Below are 22,783 nucleotides of genomic sequence, written 5' to 3' on the forward strand. Positions count from 1 at the left end.
TGTGGGATCTTCCCAGACCAGGGATCGAACCTGTGTCCCCTGCATTGTCAGGCAGATTCTCAACCACTGTGCCACCAGGGAAGCCCCTCTTATTATTTCTTAATCAAATTTTAAAAATTTTTCAAGAAGTCTTGAATAATTTTTGTTAGACCTATGCCTAGTTATTACACATTCTCTGATTTTATTTTAAATGGTATCTTCATTTTAATTATGTTTTCTAGTTGTTTGCTATTGGTTTACAGTAAAGAAACTGACCTTTGTACATTAATATATATAGCCACCTTGCTAAATTTACATTAACAGATTAAGAGAGAAAAATTATCTGATGACTTGAACAGATGCAAAAAACATTTGAGAAAACTCAATGCAAATTATAAAGATTCTTAGTAAATTTGGAATGTAAGAAAACATCCTGAATCTGATAAATCCATGTTTGATTATCATCCAAAAATGGAAAACCTCTGGAGGTATTCTCATTAAATCTGAAAACCAGAGAAAGATGCCCACTACCACAATTTCTACTTAACTGTATTGAACATTTGAGCCTGTACAAGATGACAAGAAAAAGAGACTAAGGATATGAGGATCAGAAAAGAAGAAATTAAATTGTCATTATTTGTAGATGATATCATTTCTACAGAACCCCCCCCAAATCTACAAATCAGAATCATAAGTGAAATAAAATAATTATTTTGCAATAATTCATTTAATGTCTCTCTCTCCTGCTAGAAAGAATATAAGCTGCATTTAAGGAAGAAGGACAACCGCTTTTTTCATCACTAAAACCCTAGTGCCTAGCACAGTGCCTTGCTTGTAGTAGGGGCTCAATAAATATTTGCAGATGAATGACTCTAAGGAATAGTACTACATACCATGCACTGTACAAGATACATGACCTATATTAGTTCATTTACTCCTCACAAATCATCCCCACTCCACAAATGCTGGTTAAAAACACCACCAAATACCCTTCTTTTAAATTTTGAGTTCACAAGTTTTAAGCAAAACATTATTTAAATCGTATTTGGGGAAATCTGAGGTTTTAACACATTATAGAAAGGCATTATTTTCCAATCCAAATAGAAGACTATTGGCTAGAAACTGTCAGGTATCACTACATCAGACCAGTTCACCATCTTTACAAAGCTGTTCGAGGGACAGACTGTGTTTGAAGAAGTTACTTGAAAAGGTCTCAGAAGGATCCCGAAGCTCATGGCTCACACATGTGCACTAGCTATAGCTTGGCTTTCATATTTTGTCTCACTTGGAAACACAAATACTACTACATAAATTTCCATTAACACAGGAGTGGCTAAATACGTTCAAATATGGTACATACATATAGCAGAATACTCTCTATCCAATTAAAAAGTACGCCAGATTTGTGTGCACACTCGAAGGAAGCCCACAGTATATTGTTATGTACTAACAAGTGGCAGAATAGCATGTAGAATACTTCGTAAAATTAAAATCCCACTGTTAGGTGATTATTACACCGCAAATCATTACATTACTGTAGTGATAAATTATCTTATAATTATGTATGAGAAAAGTCTAAAAGGACAGATACCAAACTGTTAACATTAATTACCTCTAAGAAGTAAAACAGAGCTAGGAGCTGGTGAGCCTCCATTCTTCTACTTCATGTATTTCATAGTATTTCTGACTGTTTATCACAAGCATATACCATTTCTGTTCCTTTATAAGTACAAGGGCAGGGTAGGCAGCGAATGCAGGGAGGGACACAGGGTGTGATACCAAAGCCTCCCGTCAGGAAATATACACAGTGAAATCAACTGTAGTTTTCTTAGGTTAATAACAACGTATTCTCAAATGTTTCAGGAAAAAATTTCTTTTAAAAAGAATAATAGAGTAAGTTACTTGTAATAATGATAGAGTAAGTAAAATGCTAACAATTGGTAAATCTTGCAAGTTTTCTATAAGTTTAAAATTATTTCAAATATATATATATATATCTAAGAAAAAAGGATAAGCAATATTACTCTCTCAGCTAGTAGTGAATCAAAGACATCATTCTTCTCTTTTCTAGAAACACACTCATAAAAGGCAGCCTTGGGGCTCGAATATAGCTGCGTGTGTGACTCAGGTGCTTTAGTTAAACAAGAATTTGCAATGAATCTGACCAGTTGTCCTGTTTCATCCTGAAGTTATATTATAGATGAACCAATAATGCACTCATTGCAAATTTTCCCTTTTCGGGTCTTTGGGCAGCTGTTATCTCCCAGGTACAGTTCTTGGTTGTGGCCATCAGGTGGCAGAATGACTCTATCACTTGGCTATCTGATCAATAATGGCAGGGAGGTGGTCAGAAGTCCAGAACAGAGACCCGAAGGTCTAGCAATAGACATGACTTGGGCACCATGCTTAGGCAGATCTTCTCTTACAGCTTATGAGATGGTGGCGTATGGCACTGAAAAGGCAATGACACTTACATAATGCCTACGTCATTCACCTTACTTTATCTCTTCACATCGGCATTTTATAATCTTGCAACCTTACATAGGTGAATACAGTACAATAAGATATTTTGAGAGAGAGACCACATTCACATAACATTCGTTATAGTAAATTGTTATAATTTTCTATTTTATTATTAATTATTGTTAATCTCTTACTTTATAAATTAAACTTTATCATAGGGATGTATGTATAGGAAAAAACATAGTATATATAGGGTTCAGTGCTATCCTTGGTTTCAGGCATCCACTGGGAGTCTTGGAATGTATTCCCTTGGGACTACCGTATCATAAGCTAAGCCTCCAACATGGGTGTTATCCATGGCCTAACAAAATATTGGCATTATCAAGAAGTTCCATGATATAGAAACACATCTTACAACTATATCAACTTAAATTCCTAGGTGCCCATCCCTGCATAACCACTGATAGAGTGCTTTGGGTTTTGGGGGTTTCTTTGTTTTGCTTTCTGCTAGTTATTAAACTGTAGTGAATGACATTCGTAGGAAATATCTCTAGTTCCAGCTTGATCTCTTTCAAGCAACAGCAATAAAGCTAATGTAAATTGAAAAAAAAAATGGCAATGACACTTAAAACATTAAGTTGCTCATCTTCCATATAATAATAATTATTATATATATAATTATTGTATGTATACATCATGAAGCCCTTAAGTGCTGGCAATAATTTAATTGAATCAGACTACATAGAAATTTACATCCCAGGACATTGTCAAAAACAGCAGAACATGACATATACACACTACTATATATAAAAGAGATAACCAACAAGGACCTACTATATAGCACAGGGAATTATACTGAATATTTTGTAATAACCTATAAGGAAAAAGAATCTGAAAAAGAATATATATATATATATATATATATATCACTGTACTGTACACCTAAAAGTAGCATGATATTGTAAATCAGCTATTCGTCAATTTTTAAAAAAAGAATTATATTGGGGATACACAGACCTACTAGAGAACTCCATTCTCTAGTAGGTCTGTGTCTTTATTCCCATCTTGCCCCTAGGTTCTTCATGACCTTTTTTTTTTTCCTTAGATTCCATATATATGTGTTAGCATACGGTATTTGTTTTTCTCTTTCTGACTTACTTCACTCTGTATGACAGACTCTAGGTCCATCCACCTCACTACAAATAACTCAATTTCATTTATTTTTATGGCTGAGTAATATTCCATTGTATATATGTGCCACATCTTCTTTAACCATTCATCTGTTGATGGACACTTAGGTTGCTTCCATGTCCTGGCTATTGTAAATAGAGCTGGAATGAACATTTTGGTACATGACTCTTTTTGAATTACAGTTTTCTCAGGGTATATACCCAGTAGTGGGATTGCTGGGTCGTATGGTAGTTCTATTTTTAGTTTTTTAAGGAACCTCCATACTGTTCTCCATAGTGGCTGTATCAATTTACATTCCCACCAACAGTGCAAGAGGGTTCCCTTTTCTCCACACCCTCTCCAGCATTTATTGTTTGTAGATTTTTCAAACATCCAGTTTTCAACAAAAGTTGTAAGACATACAAAGATACAGGAAAATGTGAAATAAACATAGGGGAAAAGGCAGGCAAAAGAAACTGCCTGTGAGAGAGCACAGAGGTCAAATTTAAAAGACAAAAACTTCAAGGCAGCCATCATAAATATAGATGATTAAAGAAATGAAGGAAACTTGCTTTAAGAAGTAAAGGAAGAGGGGCTTCCCTGGTGGCGCAGTGGTTGAGAGTCCGCCTGCCGATGCAGGGAACACAGGTTCGTGCCCTGGTCCAGGAGGATCCCACATGCCGCGGAGCGGCTGGGCCCATGAGCCATGGCCGCTGAGCCTGCGCGTCCGGAGTCTGTGCTCCGCGACGGGAAAGGCCACAGCAGTGAGAGGCCCGCGTACCACAAAAAAAAAAAAAAAAAAAAGTAAAGGAAGAGATACTGACAATGTCTCATCAAGCAGAGAATACCAATAAAGAGACAGAATTTTTGTTTTTAAGGAACCAAGCAGACCCAATCACGAACATAAAAAGAAAACCCTTAGAATGGGGGAAATTTTTTTCAAATCAGCTATCTGACAAGAGAATTGTATCTAGACTATATAAAGAACTACTACAACTCAATAATTAAGGAAAAAAAACCCTCAATTTGAGAAGGGGCAAAGGATCTGAATAAACAGTTCTCCAAAGAAAATATACAGATGACCAATAAGTACATTAAATGATGTTCACCACCTTTAGTTATTAGGGAAATGCAAATCAAAACCACAGTAAGATGCCACTTCACACTCACTAGCTTGGCTATAATCAAAAAGACATATAACACGTGTGGAAGAGGATGTGTAGAAACCAGAGCCTCGTACGCTGCTGCTGGCAACATAAAATGGTGCAGCCACTTTGGAAAACAGTCTGGCTGTTCTGTTCCTCAAAGGGTAAAATACAGGGTTACCATATTACTCAACAACTATACTCCTAGGAATACACATCCAAGAGAAATGAAAACATATGACCATACAAACTCGTACGTGAATGTTCAAAACAGCATTATTTATCATGGCCAAAAACTTTTAACTTGACGATATCCAATGTACCTATTTTTTTCTTTACACCGGGACTTGCTTACCCTGAGGGAACTTGCACACCTGCCTCAGTACACAGGTATTTCTCCTCTAAGGCTCTGACACCATCCAAACAGACCTCATAGAGGAAAGTGGATGAAGCCACTGAGTCTTGGACAAATGAAGATGATAAGCCAAATAATGGACCAAATGTCTCGTTAGGCACAGGAAAGCTAAACTCTGAGCTCTGCGTTAGGGAGGCGTAGGAAACTCTCTGAGACAGTCCTGTTTAGGGTGTGTTCTGCTTAGAGGGGGAGGGGTGTCTGTCACCTCCATAGATAATTTGCCTTTGCCCTTTCCAGCTGGATCTCCACGGAGGAATCAGGACCTGTTTCCTATCAATTACTTCACCAATGGATCCATGAACACTATAAGATAAAACCTGAAATAACATTGCAGCCTACTCATTTCAGACTATCACTGTAAAAGTTCATACCCTTTCAACACCATGATATAATCAATGCAAGAAAACCGAAACTTTGCCAAGGAATTTTTATTTCACATGAGTTTGTTTCAACAAAGTCTCATTAGCGTTCCAGGAAAAAGATGAATATAGCCACAAAACAAAGCAAAAATATGTGGAGCTTCCAACATGTTTTTTTTAATTGTTTCGGAGTAAAAGCATTTGTTTACAGAGAAAGAACAAGCTGGGTAGAGAAGTTAGTAAGAAACTGCAGAAGAAAAATGTAAAATTCCTGAAAGTATTTCAAAATTTTGTAATTAGAACCAGTATTATGAGGATAATTTCACTGCAGCTGCTCCTGAGACAATAATAGGTCCCATTTGCTCTATATTCACTCCATCCCATGCACACACTAAGCCTCTTACATATATCGCCTCGCTTAATCTTCATCTGCAACTCAAGTGACTACGAAAATTTCCAAAGTTCTCCTGAAGTTCTTACTCTGCCTTGAAGCTCTGAAGCTCCTCAACTCCTCACAGTTCTGAGAGGTGTAACAGAGCTGGGGTTTCGTTTCAGCTGATCTCCACAGAAAAGATTCAAGTTTTCTCAGTCCAATTACAGTGATTTTCCAAATCATTAATTCATCCAAACAAACATTTATTGAGTACCTACTGTTTTCCAGAGACTGTTCTATGCACTGAAGGTACAAAAATAAAACATGCGGTACTCCACCCCAAGACAACAGAGAGACTCAATAGAACAGAGAGTGGGGTACCTGGGAAGACTTCCTGGAGGAGGCTGAATTTTAAAGGCTGACTAGAAGTTAGAAAAGAAAGGGAAAAGGCATGCTAGGTACAAGAACAGCATGTGCAAAGGCACAGATATAGGAGAGCATGGCCCATTCAGGGAACAGCAAGCAGTGGATTACTGCTGAAAGGTACAGTGCGAGGGTAGAGAGAGGTAAGGGGGTCAGTGGGGTATCTCTCACCAAGGGCCATACTGAGACTGGAGTTCACCCAGCTGAGGACAGAAAATCACACAAGCGTAGAACCAGGAGCCCTCTGCTGTGAGACAGATGTTCATCCAGTGGACCCAAATACACAGGCCAAATATTCAGGGCTCTTCATGTGTTGTCTGCACAAATACCCCCTAACATCCCAAAGAGGCCTTGGATACTGTGGGTCCCCTTTTCCCCCTCCCACCCTTTGCAGGCCACTTTCATTCTCGCCTCAGGATGATTTGAACCCCGTATTATCTCCACAGCTCCTGTGTACACTCCTGCTTGACCCTTGACGGCAAGAGAGGGCAGAAGAGGCCTGCAAACGCTTTGGAGATTGTGCACCTCCAGCAAGCTCCCAGGTGACAGGGACGCTACTGGTCCATGGGGCACCCTTTCAGTAGTGAGTGCCTAGAACAGCACTCTTCCTCCTACCTGAGGGGAAAGATCTGTTTTTCGAATGTACAATCTACCATGGACCAATACTTTCAGAAAATAAAATAAAAATGAATGACAAGAAAAGTGAAATTTTAAAAAGACACACAAACTATACGTCCCAACTGTGTATTATTGGGTTCAGTAAACATAACATTAACCTAGCAAATTACTCAGGTCAACTGAGCCCTCCCCTCATCGACTCCTGCACACACAGCTCCACCTACAGAAGCATAAGAAATCAGGGCTGCTCAAAACAAGGTCTAACTGCCACTGCTACATTTTATGGGCAAAGGAGAGGATGTACCAGAAGAAGCAAAGGATTTGCTTTGGGGCTCCATGAATATATTCCCCACTAAAATGGAGTTGATGAAAACTCGCTCCTGATACATAGAGGTGCAAACATCTGACCACCTACCTGGCCACTCGTCCCCGGAGATCTCCCAGGCCGGAGAGTTGCCGCATCTCCAGAGTCTTTAAGGCAGAATTTGTTCCATAGCTAATGTTGTCCCGGGCGCGGATCTGCTCCTGGAGTACCTGAGCAACACACAAAAACACTGACGGAGTCATCCGGGAATTCATATGCTGCCACAGAAGCATTTTACACTTTTGGTAAAAACAAGAATGTTCAACTCCTTTCAGAAGAGGCTCCTTTGTAAGAGTCACCTGATATACATGGAGAACCAGGGGCTTAGAAGAGAGACCTCAGAGATGACACTTGGACCAAGGCCCTGCATTTACCAGTAAAAACACTGAGACGCAGATGTCAGGTGACTTGACGGAGGTCCCGCTGCAGGAAGAGGCAAAGCTGAGACTAGAAGCCTGGACTTGTGGAGCACAGTTCAGAGGTCTTACCTCGTGCCAGGGTGCTTTTTAATAGTCATTGTTTTAGGCAAACGATCCCTAAATCTGGGAAATAATAAATCAAGAAAAAGGCGGGGAAGAGGGGCATCAGGCAAAGAGGTCCAAATTCCAGTCGCTCCAGCTGTGTGATCCTGGGAAAGTGTCTCAAGTTTTCTGAGCTTCCTTTTCCTCATCTGTTGATAGTAATGGTGATTATACTCCTAAGGCCACTTTATGGGAACATTACATAAGATAATGCATACAAAGCACTTAGCACAATGCCTAGTACATGGTAAATACAGCAAATGCTAATGATTCTTCCTAGTACCTATTCGTAACAACATTTATACAGCACTGGAATGGTAGAATGTGTCTCAGAGAAAAGACATTAAATGAAAGCAGAACTACTGGAAGATGGAATGACCCAACACAAAAGCATGAACTTGTGGAGCATCCATCCTGGGAAGTCTGCAAAGGAATGATGGAGATGAAGAGGGCATCCGTGGCGTTTATTGAGCATGTCCTGGGAGGAGCCCAGGGCTGCGATACACGCTGACATGCACAAATCCACACAGCGCCCTGTGAGGGAGGTACTCTCAGGAGACCTGTGCTATAGACCAGGAAGTGAGGCACCAACAGCTGAACTGATAAACCAACATCACCTGGGGAGCAAGTGGCTAGCTGGGACTGACCCAGGCAGCCTGGCTCGAGAATCCAAGCTCATAACCACGCTGCAATGCTGCCTGCCAAACCAGCAAAGAATCTGAGACAGAAGCACTAAGGACAGACAGACAGATATGAAAACCCAAGTCCTAGGTTACAGGAGACCCCTCAAAAGCAAAAGTTCGCATCAGACGTTTCTTTGAACATTTCCTTATCCTTTTGCTCAGCGTCTCCTTTCCCCCCTCCCTCCTCCTCTCCCTGTATTCTGTCCTCCACACTCCTGCCACCCCATTACCACACTCTCTCCTTCTTTTTTTTTTTTAATAAATGTATTTATTTATTTATCTGGCCGCATTGGGTCTTCGTTGCTGCTCACAGGCTTTCTCTAGTTGCAGCGAGCAGGGGCTACTCTTCGTTGTAGTACGCAGGCCACTGTGTGGTTGCTTCTCACCAACAGTGTGGTGGTTTCTCTTGTTGTGGAGCACGGGCTCTAGGTGTGCGGGCTTCAGTAGTTGTGGCACACAGGCTCAGCAGTTGTGGTGCACAGGCTTAGTTGCTCCACGGCATGTGGGATCTTCCCATACCAGGGCTTGAACCCATGTCCCCTGCACTGGCAGGTGGGTTCTTAACCACTGCGCCACCAGGGAAGTTCCTCCTTTTCAAAGAGAAAGCTTTTGATTTCTCGTATGGTTTCCCTTTCAGCCATTTTTTAAAAAATTTCCGATTTGCCTGATGTCAACTTGAGTATCTATTCTCTTTTGCTTTCTTTGTTTTGTTTTTTGTTGTTGTTATTTTAAAAGATGAGTACCAAGTTCCTTTACTTTAACTATTTCTTCCTTAATAATGAAGACATTTTCTCTTTTTTTTTTTTTTTTTTGCGGTACGCGGGCCTCTCACTGTTGGGGCCTCTCCCGTTGTGGAGCACAGGCTCCGGACGCGCAGGCTCAGCGGCCATGGCTCACGGGCCCAGCCGCTCCGCGGCATGTGGGATCTTCCCGGACCAGGGCACGAACCTTTGTCTCCTGCATCGGCAGGCGGACTCTCAACCACTGCGCCACCAGGGAAGCCCCGACATTTTCATTTTAGTACAGTATTTTCTGTGTCCACGGGTTGTGTGTGAAGTGTTTTCTTTTTTATTGTTTTAATTTCAGTTTTGAATTCCTCTTTGGTCTAAGGATATCTAGGTATCTAAAGATTACTTAGAATTGTATTTCTTCATTTTCAAGGAGATTTTTTTCTATCATTTTTACTATTTATTTCTAACTGTACTGGCTTATGATCGAAAATATGATCTGTAATATATTTAATTTTTTGAATGTATTGTGGTTTGCTCTGTGGCACATGACTGATTTTTCAAAAGTTTCAGGCAAAAAACTATTCAAGGAACAAAAGGTTCAATATTGCATATTAGATTGAGTTTGCTGACTTATTTATTTATTTTTGTCTACTGGATCACTCCAACGATGAAGAGGCGTTATGAATTCTTACACTGTCAGATACTTTCATCAAGGTCTGCTTACATTTTTAATGCTGTTTACTTTACATATTTACCTGCCATTTTATTTGGACATACAGATTTATGATCAAAGTGGCCATAGCCATTACATAATAACTTTTTAATCTGATTTAGTGCTTGTAATATTAAGTTTCATCTTACCTACTATTAACATTGCTACTATACTTTATAAATAATAAAGCAAATATCTGCTTGGTCTAACTATACACCAGACACTGTTCTAAGTGCTATAGGTATGATAACTGGTTTAAATCTCACAAAACGCTATGAAGGAGGGACTATTATTATCCCCATTTCACAGGTGGTGAAATCTCTATGTGATCAAGTAACTTGCCCAAAGCCACAGGCAATGCCTGAGGGAGCTGGGATTTGCACCAGGAGCTTGGCCCCACAGACTGTGCTCTCAATCATGACATTATGCTGCCTTATATTTTCATTCGTCCTTCCATCTCACTTTTTTTTTTTAATTTTATTGAAGTATTGTTGATTCACAATGTTGTGTTAATTTCTTCTGTGCAGCAAAGTGACTCAGCTATGCATTATATATATCTATATATGTATCTATAGATATATATATTCTTTATATATAGAAATATATATTCTTTTTCATATTCTTTCCCATTATGGTTTGTCACAGAATATTGAATATAGTTCCCTGTGCTACACAGTAGGACGCTGTTGTTACATCTCACTTTAGAGTTACAATTTACGGTGCTTTTTGTTGTTGTTTCCCTTCTCCTTTTCCCTATTTTGACTGGTTTAATCAGGTTACCGTTCATTGCCTTTTCTCCCCTTGTTAACTGGGGAATGTTCTGGCCATTGCTAGTCCATGAATGGCTACCTCCCCTTTCCCAACATTTATAACCATGTACGCACCTACTCCAGGCTCTATCCCTGCACAGCACCCCTCTCCTCCACAAGAGACACTTACTTAGCACGTTCACACCCACCCTCCTTCATCCTTCAACCCCAGATGATTTATGTGGAAGGATTTTTACTTTTCTCCCCGTCTTGCTTTTCCCCACACCAACTAGGCGTTGCTAAAATAACTCAATACTACTAGTTGGGATACAATTAGAATTTTGCTTGTAGAAGGGCCCTTCTTTTTCAATTATCTTTTTCTTCTTCTTCTTCTTTTTTAGCACTCTGTTTCCCAGTCCCAGGCATTTATCTCTATCCATTTACATGAAATGACAGGTCTTTTTCTAAGGATCACCAATTACCTTTGTGCTTCTCCTTTTCATTTTCCCCTATCTTAGGGTCTCTGTGTGTTGGTTAGAGTCCTTCCTCTAGCATTTTCCTCAGACTAGGCACTTGGATGAAAGACTCTCTGGATCCCTGCCGTGTCTAATATCGTCCTCCCTCGCTCTGAAGGGTGGGTTATAAACTGAAAGGGTATGAAATTCTTGACCTAAAGGCCTTCTCTCCCAGTGAACTTTGAAGCTGACAGGAAGTCTGATGCTTTTTCCTCTGAAAGCACCTTGGCTCCTTATGCCTAGATGCTTGTTTTCCATCTTTAGAGTTCAGGATTTTTATCAGAATGTACCTAATTGTGGATTTTTAAAAAAAAATTCGATTCTACCTAGAATTCATTGAACACTTCAAACTGTAGTCTCAGATTTATTTTCAACTTGGGTAAATTTTCTTCTTCTATGTAATCATTGGTTTTTCTTTTCCCTCTGTTTCTTTGTCTCCTTCTGGAATTCCTATTATTCACACGCTGGGTGTCCTGGATCTGTCCTCTAAGTCTTGTATCTTTTCCCCCATGGTTTCCCTCTCTTTGTATCTGGCACTGATGTTTCAGCACTTCTTCTACTTTGTCTTGTGGGTAACTAATTCAATTCATAAAAGTAACCATCCTTGCCTCTAGATCATCTACTGACTTTTAAAAATTTAAGTTCAAGGAAGAAATTTTACATTGTACCTGGATCTCCTTAAGCACTCTGTCTTATTACTCAGTTGGAGATACTGTAACAAAACACCACAGACTGAGTGACTCATAAACAAAAAACGTTTCTTTCTTGCAGTTCTGAAGGCTAGGAACTCTAAGATCCAGGTGCCAGCATCGTCGTGTCCTACGAGGGCTCTCTTCCTAGCTTGCAGACTGTTGCCTTCTCACCATGTCCTCACGTGCCAGAAAGAGGAAGTTCTGGTCTCTCTTTCTCTTCTTATAAGAGCCCTAATCCCATCATAAGGGCCCACCCCCATGACCTCATCCTAAACCTAGTCACCACCCAAAGGCCCCACCTCTAAATACTATCACATTGTGGGTTAGAGCTTCAAACATGAATTTGGGAGAGGGGACACAAACATTCAGGCCATAACATACCCTGATTATTTTTCATGCAAGGGCCACCTGTTTCCTATTTCATTTGGGTCTGTTCTAAGGGCTGTGCTTATTCTTCCTCCCTCTGGCTGCTGGGCCCACTTAAGTGTGATGTTTCTTTTTGTTCTCCGCTCATTGGAGTGAGATTAAGTAGGTAGTCCTAGGTGTAATGGAAGGAGCTTATGAGCTGGAGGTGCAGCCGATGAGAGCACAGAGCCAGGGTCCAGGTGAGGTGCCGGGAGGAAGCATCTCTGTGTCCTTCTCTCTGCAGCCCTCCCAGCCTGGAGCCAGCGGGGACACAGCCCATCTCTACAGCCCCTCCTCGCCTGCCTCCACCTCAGTAAGGACAGGAGACCAGCTCAGACACGTGGTGCACAAGGCCAGTGAGACCGGCCTTCCCTCTCTTACTCCTAAACCATGGCGTCAAGGACCTGTCTCCCAGGCTCTCCCCAGCCAGGTCTCTGCTGGCTCCTCCAGGCCTTCCTGCCTGCCCATCCCAGCTGTTCAGGAAGCTGGCACTGGAACTGGGAATAGGGAAGAAGGCACACCAAGCCACTACCTTCCTATCACCTCCTGCACCAATCTAGAGGTTTAAAGATACATTCACGTGTAGCTACTTGTTACCATTTCTAGAAGTTTGATGATTTCCGGTATACTGTCAATTTGCAGTCCAATTTGCAATTGAATGGGAAGCCCTATTAGACGATAGATTTATGCTTGCATAAATCGTTTTTGTGCTCCCTTCTATCAACTATATTTTTAAATTTTATTTATTTATTTATCGGCCACGCTGTGCAGCATGCAGGACCTTAGTTCCCCAACCAGGGATCGAACCCATGCCCCCTGCAGTGGAAGCGTGGAGTCTTAACCACTGGATGGCCAGGGAAGTTCCACTATCAACTATTTTTTTTAAGTATAACATATATGCAGAATAGTACACTTATATACAGTTTTTTAGGATTTTCAAACTTCCTTGTAAAAAGCAGAAATGAGGAATGTGAGGATTCTGTGTTTTCCTTATTGGAAACCTGGCTGGAGTCACCATTGACGGAGTGATACTGACAGTGACAGTAAAAAAATTTCACTGGAAGGAATTTGGAACTGCTAGACCTATCTGTTATTTGCTGTAGTTTCCAGCTTTTTCTGAATGAACCTGCTCAACAGAATAGAAGAATGCAAACCAGTTACAATCACCTGTGAATGATAAAACGTTAGTCATTGGAACACACTCTTGCAAGAAAACTTGAGATCTGACTAATCTGGTTCTGACACTCCCACTGATGAGAAGGCAAAGGGGAGCTCTTTCTCTTTTAATAGGAAATAACGCTTATTTGTCACAGTTAATAGAAAGTAATACTTATTTTTTTGTACATAATGCTTCAAATCTTTGTTTATAATAAGGCTTAAGACCGTGGGTTCTCATCCACCTTTGGGGTGTGTAAGGATCCCCAAGTGGCTTGTTAAACACACAGGTTCCTGGGCCCTACTCCCAGGGAATCAAAGTGAGGGAACGGGCCCAGAAATGCAGATGGTCATGGTCCACAGACCACTCCTGGAGAAACACTGCATTAGACACTGGAGAAATGACAAAGGCTCCAACCAATCATTTCATCTGAGTTGTTTCTCAGTCAAAAAAATCACTAAGCAAAGACCATGAAGAGCAATTCACCAAACAGGTGCTAAAAATAATTAAACAACACATTTTTTTGAAGGTTCAACCTTTCTGGGACTTCCCTGGTGGTTCAGTGGTTAAGACTTCGCCTTCTAATGCAGAGGTTGTGGGTTCGATCACCTGGTCAGGTTTGGCTAATATCCCACATGCCTCATGGCCAAAAAACCAAAACATAAAACAGAAGCAATAGGACTTCCCTGGTGGCGCAGTGGTTAAGAACCCGCCTGCCAATGCAGGGGACACAGGTTCGAGCCCTGGCCTGGGAAGATCCCACATGCCATGGAGCAACTAAGCCCGTGCGCCACAACTACTGAGCCTGCGCTCTAGAACCCTCGAGCCACAACTATTGAAGGCCGTGCGCCTAGAGCCTGTGCTCCGCAACAAAAGAAGCCACCACAATGAGAAGCCTGTGTACTGCAACAAAGAGTAGCCCCGCTCACCGCAACTAGAGAAAGCCTGCACGCAGCAACAAAGACCCAGTGCAGCCAAAAAAAAAAAAAAAAAGACATTAAAAACAGAAGCAATATTGTAACAAATTCAATAAAGACTTTAAAAATGGTCCACATCAGGGGCTTCCCTGGTGGCGCAGTGGTTGAGAGTCCGCCTGCCGATGCAGGAGACACGGGTTCGTGCCCCGGTCCGGGAGGATCCCACATGCCGCGGAGTGGCTAGGCCCGTGAGCCATGGCCGCTGAGCCTGTGCATCTGGAGCCTGTGCTCCGCAATGGGAAAGGCCACAACAGTGAGAGGCCCGTGTACCGCAAAAAAAAAAAAAAAAAAAAAAAGGTCCATATCAAAAAATACATAAATTAAAAAAATAAAACGATAAGTGGAAAATAACCATTGAAAAAAGATAAAATTTTAAAAAAAGTTCAACCTTTCTACAAGCAAAGAAACAGGAAATAAAAACCATACCATTATAATGCACCACTGTGCTGCAGATAAGGATAGTGGGAAAGGCTGTACCTTTGTGGGGACTGGGAGTATGTATATGGGAACCCTGCTCTTTCTGCTCAGTTTTGCTGTGAACCTTAAGAGGTTCTAAACAAATAAAGTCTATTATTAAAACTTTTAGTCCTTGCTGGCGGCGCAGTGGTTAAGAATCCACCTGCCAACGCAGGAGACACGGGTTCGAGCCCTGGTCCGGGAAGATCCCACATGCCGCAGAGCAACTAAGCCCGTGTGCCACAACTAATGAGTCTGCACTCTAGAGCCCGCAAGCCACAACTACTGAGCCCGTGTGCCACAACTACTGAAGCCCACACGCCTAGAGCCTGTGCTCCGCAACGAGAAGCCACCGCAATGAGAAGCCTGCGCATCACAATGAACAGTAGCCCCCACTCGCCGCAACTAGAGAAAGCCTGCACGCAGTAATGAAGACCCAACACAGCCAAAAATAAATAAAATAATTTTTAAAAAATTTAGACAAAAAAACTTTTAAAATCACACCATTTCCATGTATTAAAGAAGGAAATACTTTAAATTTATAATATTAAAATGCATATCAAAAATTGAAAATGCACAGCTGGCCCTTCACAATACAACTTTTCCAGAGTATGATCCTTCAAAATATATTCATAATGTTCATAACCTTTGACCCTGTAACTCTAGTTCTTGAAATTAATCATAAAGCAAATAATAAGATGAATGACAAAAATGAATGCACAAAGATGCCTTCATAGTATGATGCATATACCAAGTATTTTACAAGGTATCTGCATGGTACATTATTATGCACCAGTAAGAGGTTCATGGCGAGCTTTTAAAAACAAGAGAAAATATGTACAATTTAATAGTAAGCAAAAAGAAAGGGTACAAAATAAATACACAGCGTGATTCCAGTTCTGTATAAGGTACATAAAAAATAATACTAGAATATAATGACTTGCTTATCTCTAGGGTTAGATTATGGTTGATTCCTCTTTTTTGTATTTTCCACAATGGGCTTACACTATTTTTAAAGCCAGAAAAAAAAGTATGCATATGTATGTGTGTTTTACTGCTTAGAAACAAGAAAAGCCCATTTATCTTTCAGAATTCTTATGGAGATGAATAAGATATAAAATTAGAAGTGCTTTCTTTGAGTAATACAGAAAAGAATTGTGTCTGAACTTAACACAATATTCACATTACTGAAAAGTTATGTGAAAAGAGAAGGCATTAGAGAGGTTACTTATTTTTTTTTAATCTGAAGGATGTCACTTTATTTTATTTACTTATTTTTTAACATCTTTATTGGAGTACAACTGCTTTACAATGGTGTGTTAATTTCTACTTTATAACAAAGTGAATCAGCTATATATATACATATAGCACAGAGAGATCAGAGAGGTTACTAGTAAAGGAATTCTATGATGAAGCCTTAGAAAAACAATCCCTCTGTAAAGCCAGAAACATTTCCTAATTTGTCATTTTGGGACGATATATCATCATGATATGTTTACTTTAAAAAGGTTACAACCCAAAGTATATTATCAACTCCCCATTACTGCCAATTCAATTCAAGAAACTCTTTTCTGTAGGCCTACTATGTGCTGTGCACCAGGCCTGCCTTCAGGAAGCTCAGCTGCAGCAGTTGAGACTACAGGGTGGAAAGTGCGTGGCCTAAACCCACATGAGCAGAGAGAAGAGGCCGGCCCCCTTGAAAAAGTGATGTCCCGGGTCTTCATTTATTTTTTCTAATATAGGGCCTATCTTTAAGGAAGATTCCTTCCCAGAGGCAGCAGGAAATGGCACCATTGTGTGAGCCTCATAGCATTCTATCATGCCGTTTATGCAAAGGTGATGAGGACCCACACCCGGGGACCTCACCACCCAGACAGGCTAGGGGTGCCTAGGGATGACCAAGAAGAAACAGCCCTCCATGCTTCTCCTTCTTCAACTCTTCCTGGATTTGTGAGGATTTGAAAATGAAAGTGTGACTCCAATATCACATGGAGAAGGGCCCAATTACAGTAGGACAGGGGGCCTTATAAGACAGCATCTCCTTACATAGATTTTTAATCTTCACACTAGCACTTCAAACGCCCCAGAGTTCCAGCCTCATATATCAACTGCCTTCTTGGCATTTCCACCTGGATATTCAATGGGTCCCTAACACTTGCCAAGTCCTACACAGAAGTCTCTCTAACGCCAACATGCAGGAAGTCCTATCAGCTTGACCTCCAAGACAGATCCTGAATCCATCCACCTCTCCCCATCTCCACCCTGACGCCCTAATCCAAGCCGCTCTGGACACCCCCAGCCTGTCTCCCTGCCTCTGTTCTTGCTTCCCTACATTCCCTTCTCCAGGCAGCAGCCAGAGTGATCTTTCTGACACACAAATCAGTCCATAAGCAACACGAGGGCAAGGGTTTTTAATCTGTTGTATTCGCTAGTGTATCCTCAGCACCAAGCATATGAATGAATTCTCTAAATTCTTTTGCTTAAAATTAAATAATGGCTTCCCATCACCCCCCACCACCACCACCAATGACACTACAGTTCCATTGGTCCTCTTTCTGCTCCTCCAACATGCCGAGCTTCTTCCATCTTACGGCCTTGGAAGCTGCCAAGCCTTTTCTCTGGTATGTTCTCTTCTCCGTGTGTCTCCTGCCCCGACACCACCACCTCGGCTTGGCTGGTCCTTCTGTCACCCCAGTCTCAGTTCACATGTCACCTTAGACCCCCATCACCCTTCCTAAAATAGCCCCACAATCACTCTCCATCATATTATCTCATCAGAGCCCTGGACTTAGGCTGAGATTACCTCGGCTACTTAGGGTTTACTCCTATAAGTCCCACCAGCATGTACAGCAGGCCTGAAAGCAGGGGCCTTGCATGCCTGGGTCGCTACTTTAGCCCCAGTGCCTCTAACTAAGGCCTGGCTCCCAGCAGGTAGCTGAGTAATTTGTCAATTATTTTAGCTCCATGTTCCAGGATTTGATCATCTACACTGAAGGCTCAGAGACTCTTATCTAGCTGGTGGCTGGAGCTGCTCAGGCCCTCAAAGATGGAGTCAGACAAGCTAAAATGTATTAGAGACAGGGCAGACACCTAAACACCAACTTGTTAATTTACTTTGGAAAAACTTCTATCAAATATTCAGAAAACTCCATTCACTACCTTCTCCCCCTAGAGTCAAGCCACATGACAAGCCAAGTCTAGCAGGTAGAGTTAAAAGAAAAAAAAAAAAAAATTGGATCATTAATCGTAGTTAATGATATGTCAGCTTAACTGGGCCGTGGGATCCCCAGACAGCTGGATAAACATTATTCCTGGGTGTGTCTGTGAGGGTGTTTCCAGAAGAGATTAGCATTTGAATCGGTGAACTTAGTAAAAGCAGAAGGCCCTCCCCAATGTGGGGAGGCATCATCCAATACACTGAGTGTCATAATAGAAAAAAAATAAAAGGGGAAGCAAGGTGGAATTCACTTTCTGCCTGACTAAGCTGGGACACTGATCTTCTCCAGCCCTCAGCGCTCCTGGGTCTCGGGTCTTCAGACCTGGAGTGGAATCTACACTATTGGTTCTCTGGCTCTCAGGCCTTGGAATTACACCACCGGCTTTCCTGTTCTCCAGATGGCAGATGGCAGATGGTGGAACTCCTCAGTCTCCATAATCATGTGAGCCAATACCTTATAGTAAATATATCCTATTTATTGGTTCTATTTCTTTGGCGGTCTCAGACTAATACACACGATAATCATCGAAGTCCCTCTGCTAATATACCTGTTCCAATGGGACAAGATCATGCAGCTGCAGGCTGAAATTCCCTTTTTAGGTAACTATATGAGGTCCAATAGCTAAGATTCTCTCCTCGCTGACAGGGCTAGATTCACACTGAACCAAGGTCCCATCTGTCCGTCCAACTATACATTAACATTATGGTCCACACCTCTGCTGTGACTTGCCAATAAGGCCCAACTCTGCACATATCACTTGAGTTCAGCAAACTCTTCAGTAGCCCATTTGCAAATTATTAAGCTAGAAAATTATGTGTAATCTAGTCAATTAGATGAGGGTTTGATGCATTTTTCCCATTTCCCACCTAAGTCAAAGCCAACACCCCAAGCCGGCCGGACATCATGAAGCCTGAGCACATGGAAGCCAAGGGTAGGTCTGCAGATTCTAATCAGCTGGGTGGCAGACCCTGGCCAAAGACATGCTGAAAGCCCCAAGGGGACATGGGGGTCCCAACCACTTCCCTAAGCCATCAAACTGGCATGAAAGGGAAAGCTTACCCCACAAAAGAGCCATGGACTGCTTACCAGGATTCGGCTCCCAAGGGCTGATATGAGCTTAAATCAAAGGCAGTATGGATAATCCAGACGTGTATAATTCATAGTTGACTACATTACCTCTTTTGAACTTATGATGATAATTTGTGGCAAGTTTCTGAGGAATAAATAATTGATAACATACTCCACATAGCAAGGCAAACTGCCAATGGAGACAATGAGTCGGGATGTATTAAAACAATAGATTCTTTCATTCAACATTTATCAAGCACCTACTAGACACTAGCCCACAGAGTCATCTGTTTTGACACTGGAATCTGCTGACAGAATATGGGCAATAACTACAGGATTCTCGAAGAAGCAAGGACCCCAGAGCCTTTGATGATGAAAAACGTCTTGAGCTCCTACAAGGTGCTAGACACTGTACTGTGTAGGTGCTAAAAATGGAAAAATTAAGACTCAGCTCTAGTTCTTGAGGATCACATAGGCTAGTGGTTTGACAATGTATTTTACTTTTCTTCCTGTATATAACCGTGTACAGAGCCACGTGATAACCATAAAGACTTAATTGAGGCAAATCTACCAAGATATAGTATTAACATATCTCAATTCGACTAGCTCTATCAGGAGCCTCGACTGAGCTGTACCTGTCAAGAATGGTTTCAGCTTTAGTTTTCTAATACAAAATCACCTGCAGGGACAGATTTTTACAAAACAAATACCCAGTAAAATTTTACTGAGTGAACTGAAAAACCAGTGTAAACCAGTCATGAAAATGACCTAAAAACCAGGCAATTTACAGAAGAAATTCATTAAGAATCTATAGACAAAAAATACACCTTTCATATCATTTAAATACAATTTGAGTATCTTCACATCTCTTTGCTTTAAATATGCATATTGCCTTTGCATAACATCCACCCTCCTAATTTTATATTGCTTATATATAAAGACTTCCGTTTAGTACTTTTAATCTACACCATGATTTCATTTTAACAGTTTGGCTACAATGTGACAATTCTGATGTCTCATTAAGCATCCTAATTTTGGTTATGTTTGGGTAAACATGCTTAGGCTCACAATACATATAAAACTATGTAATTAGTGTTTCATAAAAAAGTCTATTAAATTTCCAAACTTTCTTCTGTTACTTTATAATGATATATAATTATTACCAGCTACAAAAAAGTAAATGCTCATATATGCAAAGTAAATTTTTTTCCAGAATTAGATTTTACTCAGACTTCCCTCTCTACAACGGAAATCATCTATTCATTTGCAAACTGCACACTCCAAAAATATATGTAAATGGAAGAGTGCTGTCTGGTTAAGGGAAGAATAATCATTACATAAAATGTGTTTCAGATGGAAAAACTCACTGCATTTTAAATTATTTAAAAATCGTCTTAAATACACATTACTGAAAAATCGTGTTAAAAACACATCTTAAAGAAAAATAATTAGCAAAAGCCTCAATGACTAATGACTTTGGATTCCTAGGTATGTTTGCTATTAACTGTAATTATCTAAGCAGTTCAATGAACTCACACCAAAGGAATGAGAGGGCAGGGGAGAACTCAGTGAGAACTAAAGCTTTAATTACCTAGTTTCATGAAGAAATTCTTCCTGAGGGAGTAGAAATACTCAGAAAGCAAAGAATGACTGAAAAGCACTGCCTGTCACATTTGAGAGTTGGTTACCTAAGATCGGGGTTCTAGAGGAGCTTCCAAGAGGCAAAGCAGAAAAGTGAAAGGAGCTTATCTCTGGAGTTTAACAGTCTGGGTTTCGTCTCAGCACTGCCACTTACTGGCCTTGAGATCTCAGAGAAGTCTCTTCACTTCCCTGGGCCTAGGATGCCTCATCTGAAAAGGATGCAGTTTGCACAAATGACCTCAGAGTCTCTTCTAGTTCTTTTTGCTACCATAAGATCTGCAATGGGCTTCAGTCTGAAATAGGCATTTATTCACTTAACAAGCATTCATGGCATTTTGCTCTAAACATTGTGCTGGACAATGTGAAGATGAGTAAGACAAAGCTCCTTTCTTTTTTTTTTAAACATCTTTATTAGAGTATAATTGCTTTACAATGTTGTGTTAGTTTCTGCTGTATAACAAAGTGTATCAGCTTATACGTATACCTATATCCCCATATCCCCTCCCTCTTGCGTCTCCCTCCCACCCTCCCTATCCCACCCTTTTCTTTTTTGAAGGGCTCCCATTCTATCAGGGGATACAGACTTGCAAAGAAACAATGTCAGTCCTATTCAGTAAATACTACGGTAACAGCATCAAGTGCTGGGTGCCCAGGATACATTAAGGGAAAAAGAACTGGGGCCAGGGAGGGAACTTGGTAGCGAGGGCTTCCTAGAATGAAGGAACTTTTCAACAGCTCTGAGGGCTCAGCTGAGGTTGTAAATTATATATTTGAAATGGTTCTGATGGTTGGATTAGTACAAAGGGAAAGTTATTCCCCAGGTCCCACAGCTGCAGCTAAAGCGCTATCCCCTCTTACGGGGACAGAAAAAATTCAGTCCAGAGCTTTCTAAGGGTAGAGTTACACTGTCTGCTTTGACCTGAGGACAGTAATGTGGAATAGACTGTCTCCAGTCTCTGGTCTGTCCGCCACCCACATAAACAAAGAGAACCCAGCAGAGTACCCATAGAGAAATGGGGAGGTCACACTACCTTCTAACATGGAACATAGGGGTGTTTGCATTTTTTTGTGACACATTTCTTGCCACTGGTGGAGGGAACAGGAATCTGAGAATCATTATTTATCCCCAATCACTTTGATTTTATCTATCGCCCTCTCTAGATTTGAGTGCAGCAGGGCTATCAGCCCCCTAATATATCTCTCTTTTCAAAACTGAAATGTTTAAGTTGGGTTTTTTTAATTTTGTGAAGGTGTCGACTTGGGGTTGCCAAGTTATTCAGCCTCTGGGATAAAATTGCTTTAGCACTCAAATATAAAACTGGAAAGATCATTCTAAATATAGACACCACCTTCCAAAAACAAGTAAATTATCTACAGCAATCTCTTAAGCGTTCTATGCCCCCTGGATACCATTAGAGTTCTTTGGCTGCCGGCAATTGAACCAGACTCTGGCTAACTTAGTTGGAAAATCTGGAATTTATTGGAAGGATATAGGGGAGAAGTGCACACAATCAACAGGGTAGCTGGGGATCCAGACTGAGAAAAAGACACGAAAGGTATTTCTGGGACTTCCCTGGCGGTCCAGTGGTTAAGACTTTGCCTTCCAATGCAGCGGGTATGGGTTTGATCCCTGGTTGGGGAGCTAAGATCCCACACGCCTCATGGCCAAAAAAAACAAAACATAAAATATTGTAACAAATTCAATAAAGACTTTGAAATTGGTCCACATCAAAAAAAAAAAAAACAGAGAAAAGAAAAGGTACTTCCTAGGGTCCAGGCAGCAGGAACCACTGCCCAGCATCCTACAGGTACAGCTGCAGGGATGGCACTCCTGTCATTGGAACACTCTGCACAGATTTCAAGCTCCAAAGGGAAATAAAATTGCTATGACCCAAAGAAATTGGAATGGATGCCATCAGTCACCAAAGCAACAAAGATCCATGACATCCC

At 41.1% G+C, this 22,783-nt stretch overlaps 1 protein-coding gene across 6 annotated transcripts in view; it reads right to left on the bottom strand.

Moving 5' to 3' along the window:
* Positions 1-22,783, bottom strand: part of FAM81A (family with sequence similarity 81 member A) — a 124,297-nt gene that overhangs the window by 24,502 nt on the left and 77,012 nt on the right. For all 6 annotated transcript variants that reach the window (XM_060294183.2, XM_060294185.2, XM_060294182.1 and 3 more), the window contains exon 4: positions 7,361-7,479. In XM_060294183.2, coding sequence (XP_060150166.1) covers positions 7,361-7,479 — 119 coding nt within the window. The remainder of the gene's footprint in view (positions 1-7,360; positions 7,480-22,783) is intronic.

Source organism: Globicephala melas, chromosome 2, assembly GCF_963455315.2.
Source record: "Globicephala melas chromosome 2, mGloMel1.2, whole genome shotgun sequence".
Classification (NCBI taxonomy): Eukaryota; Metazoa; Chordata; class Mammalia; order Artiodactyla; family Delphinidae; genus Globicephala; species Globicephala melas.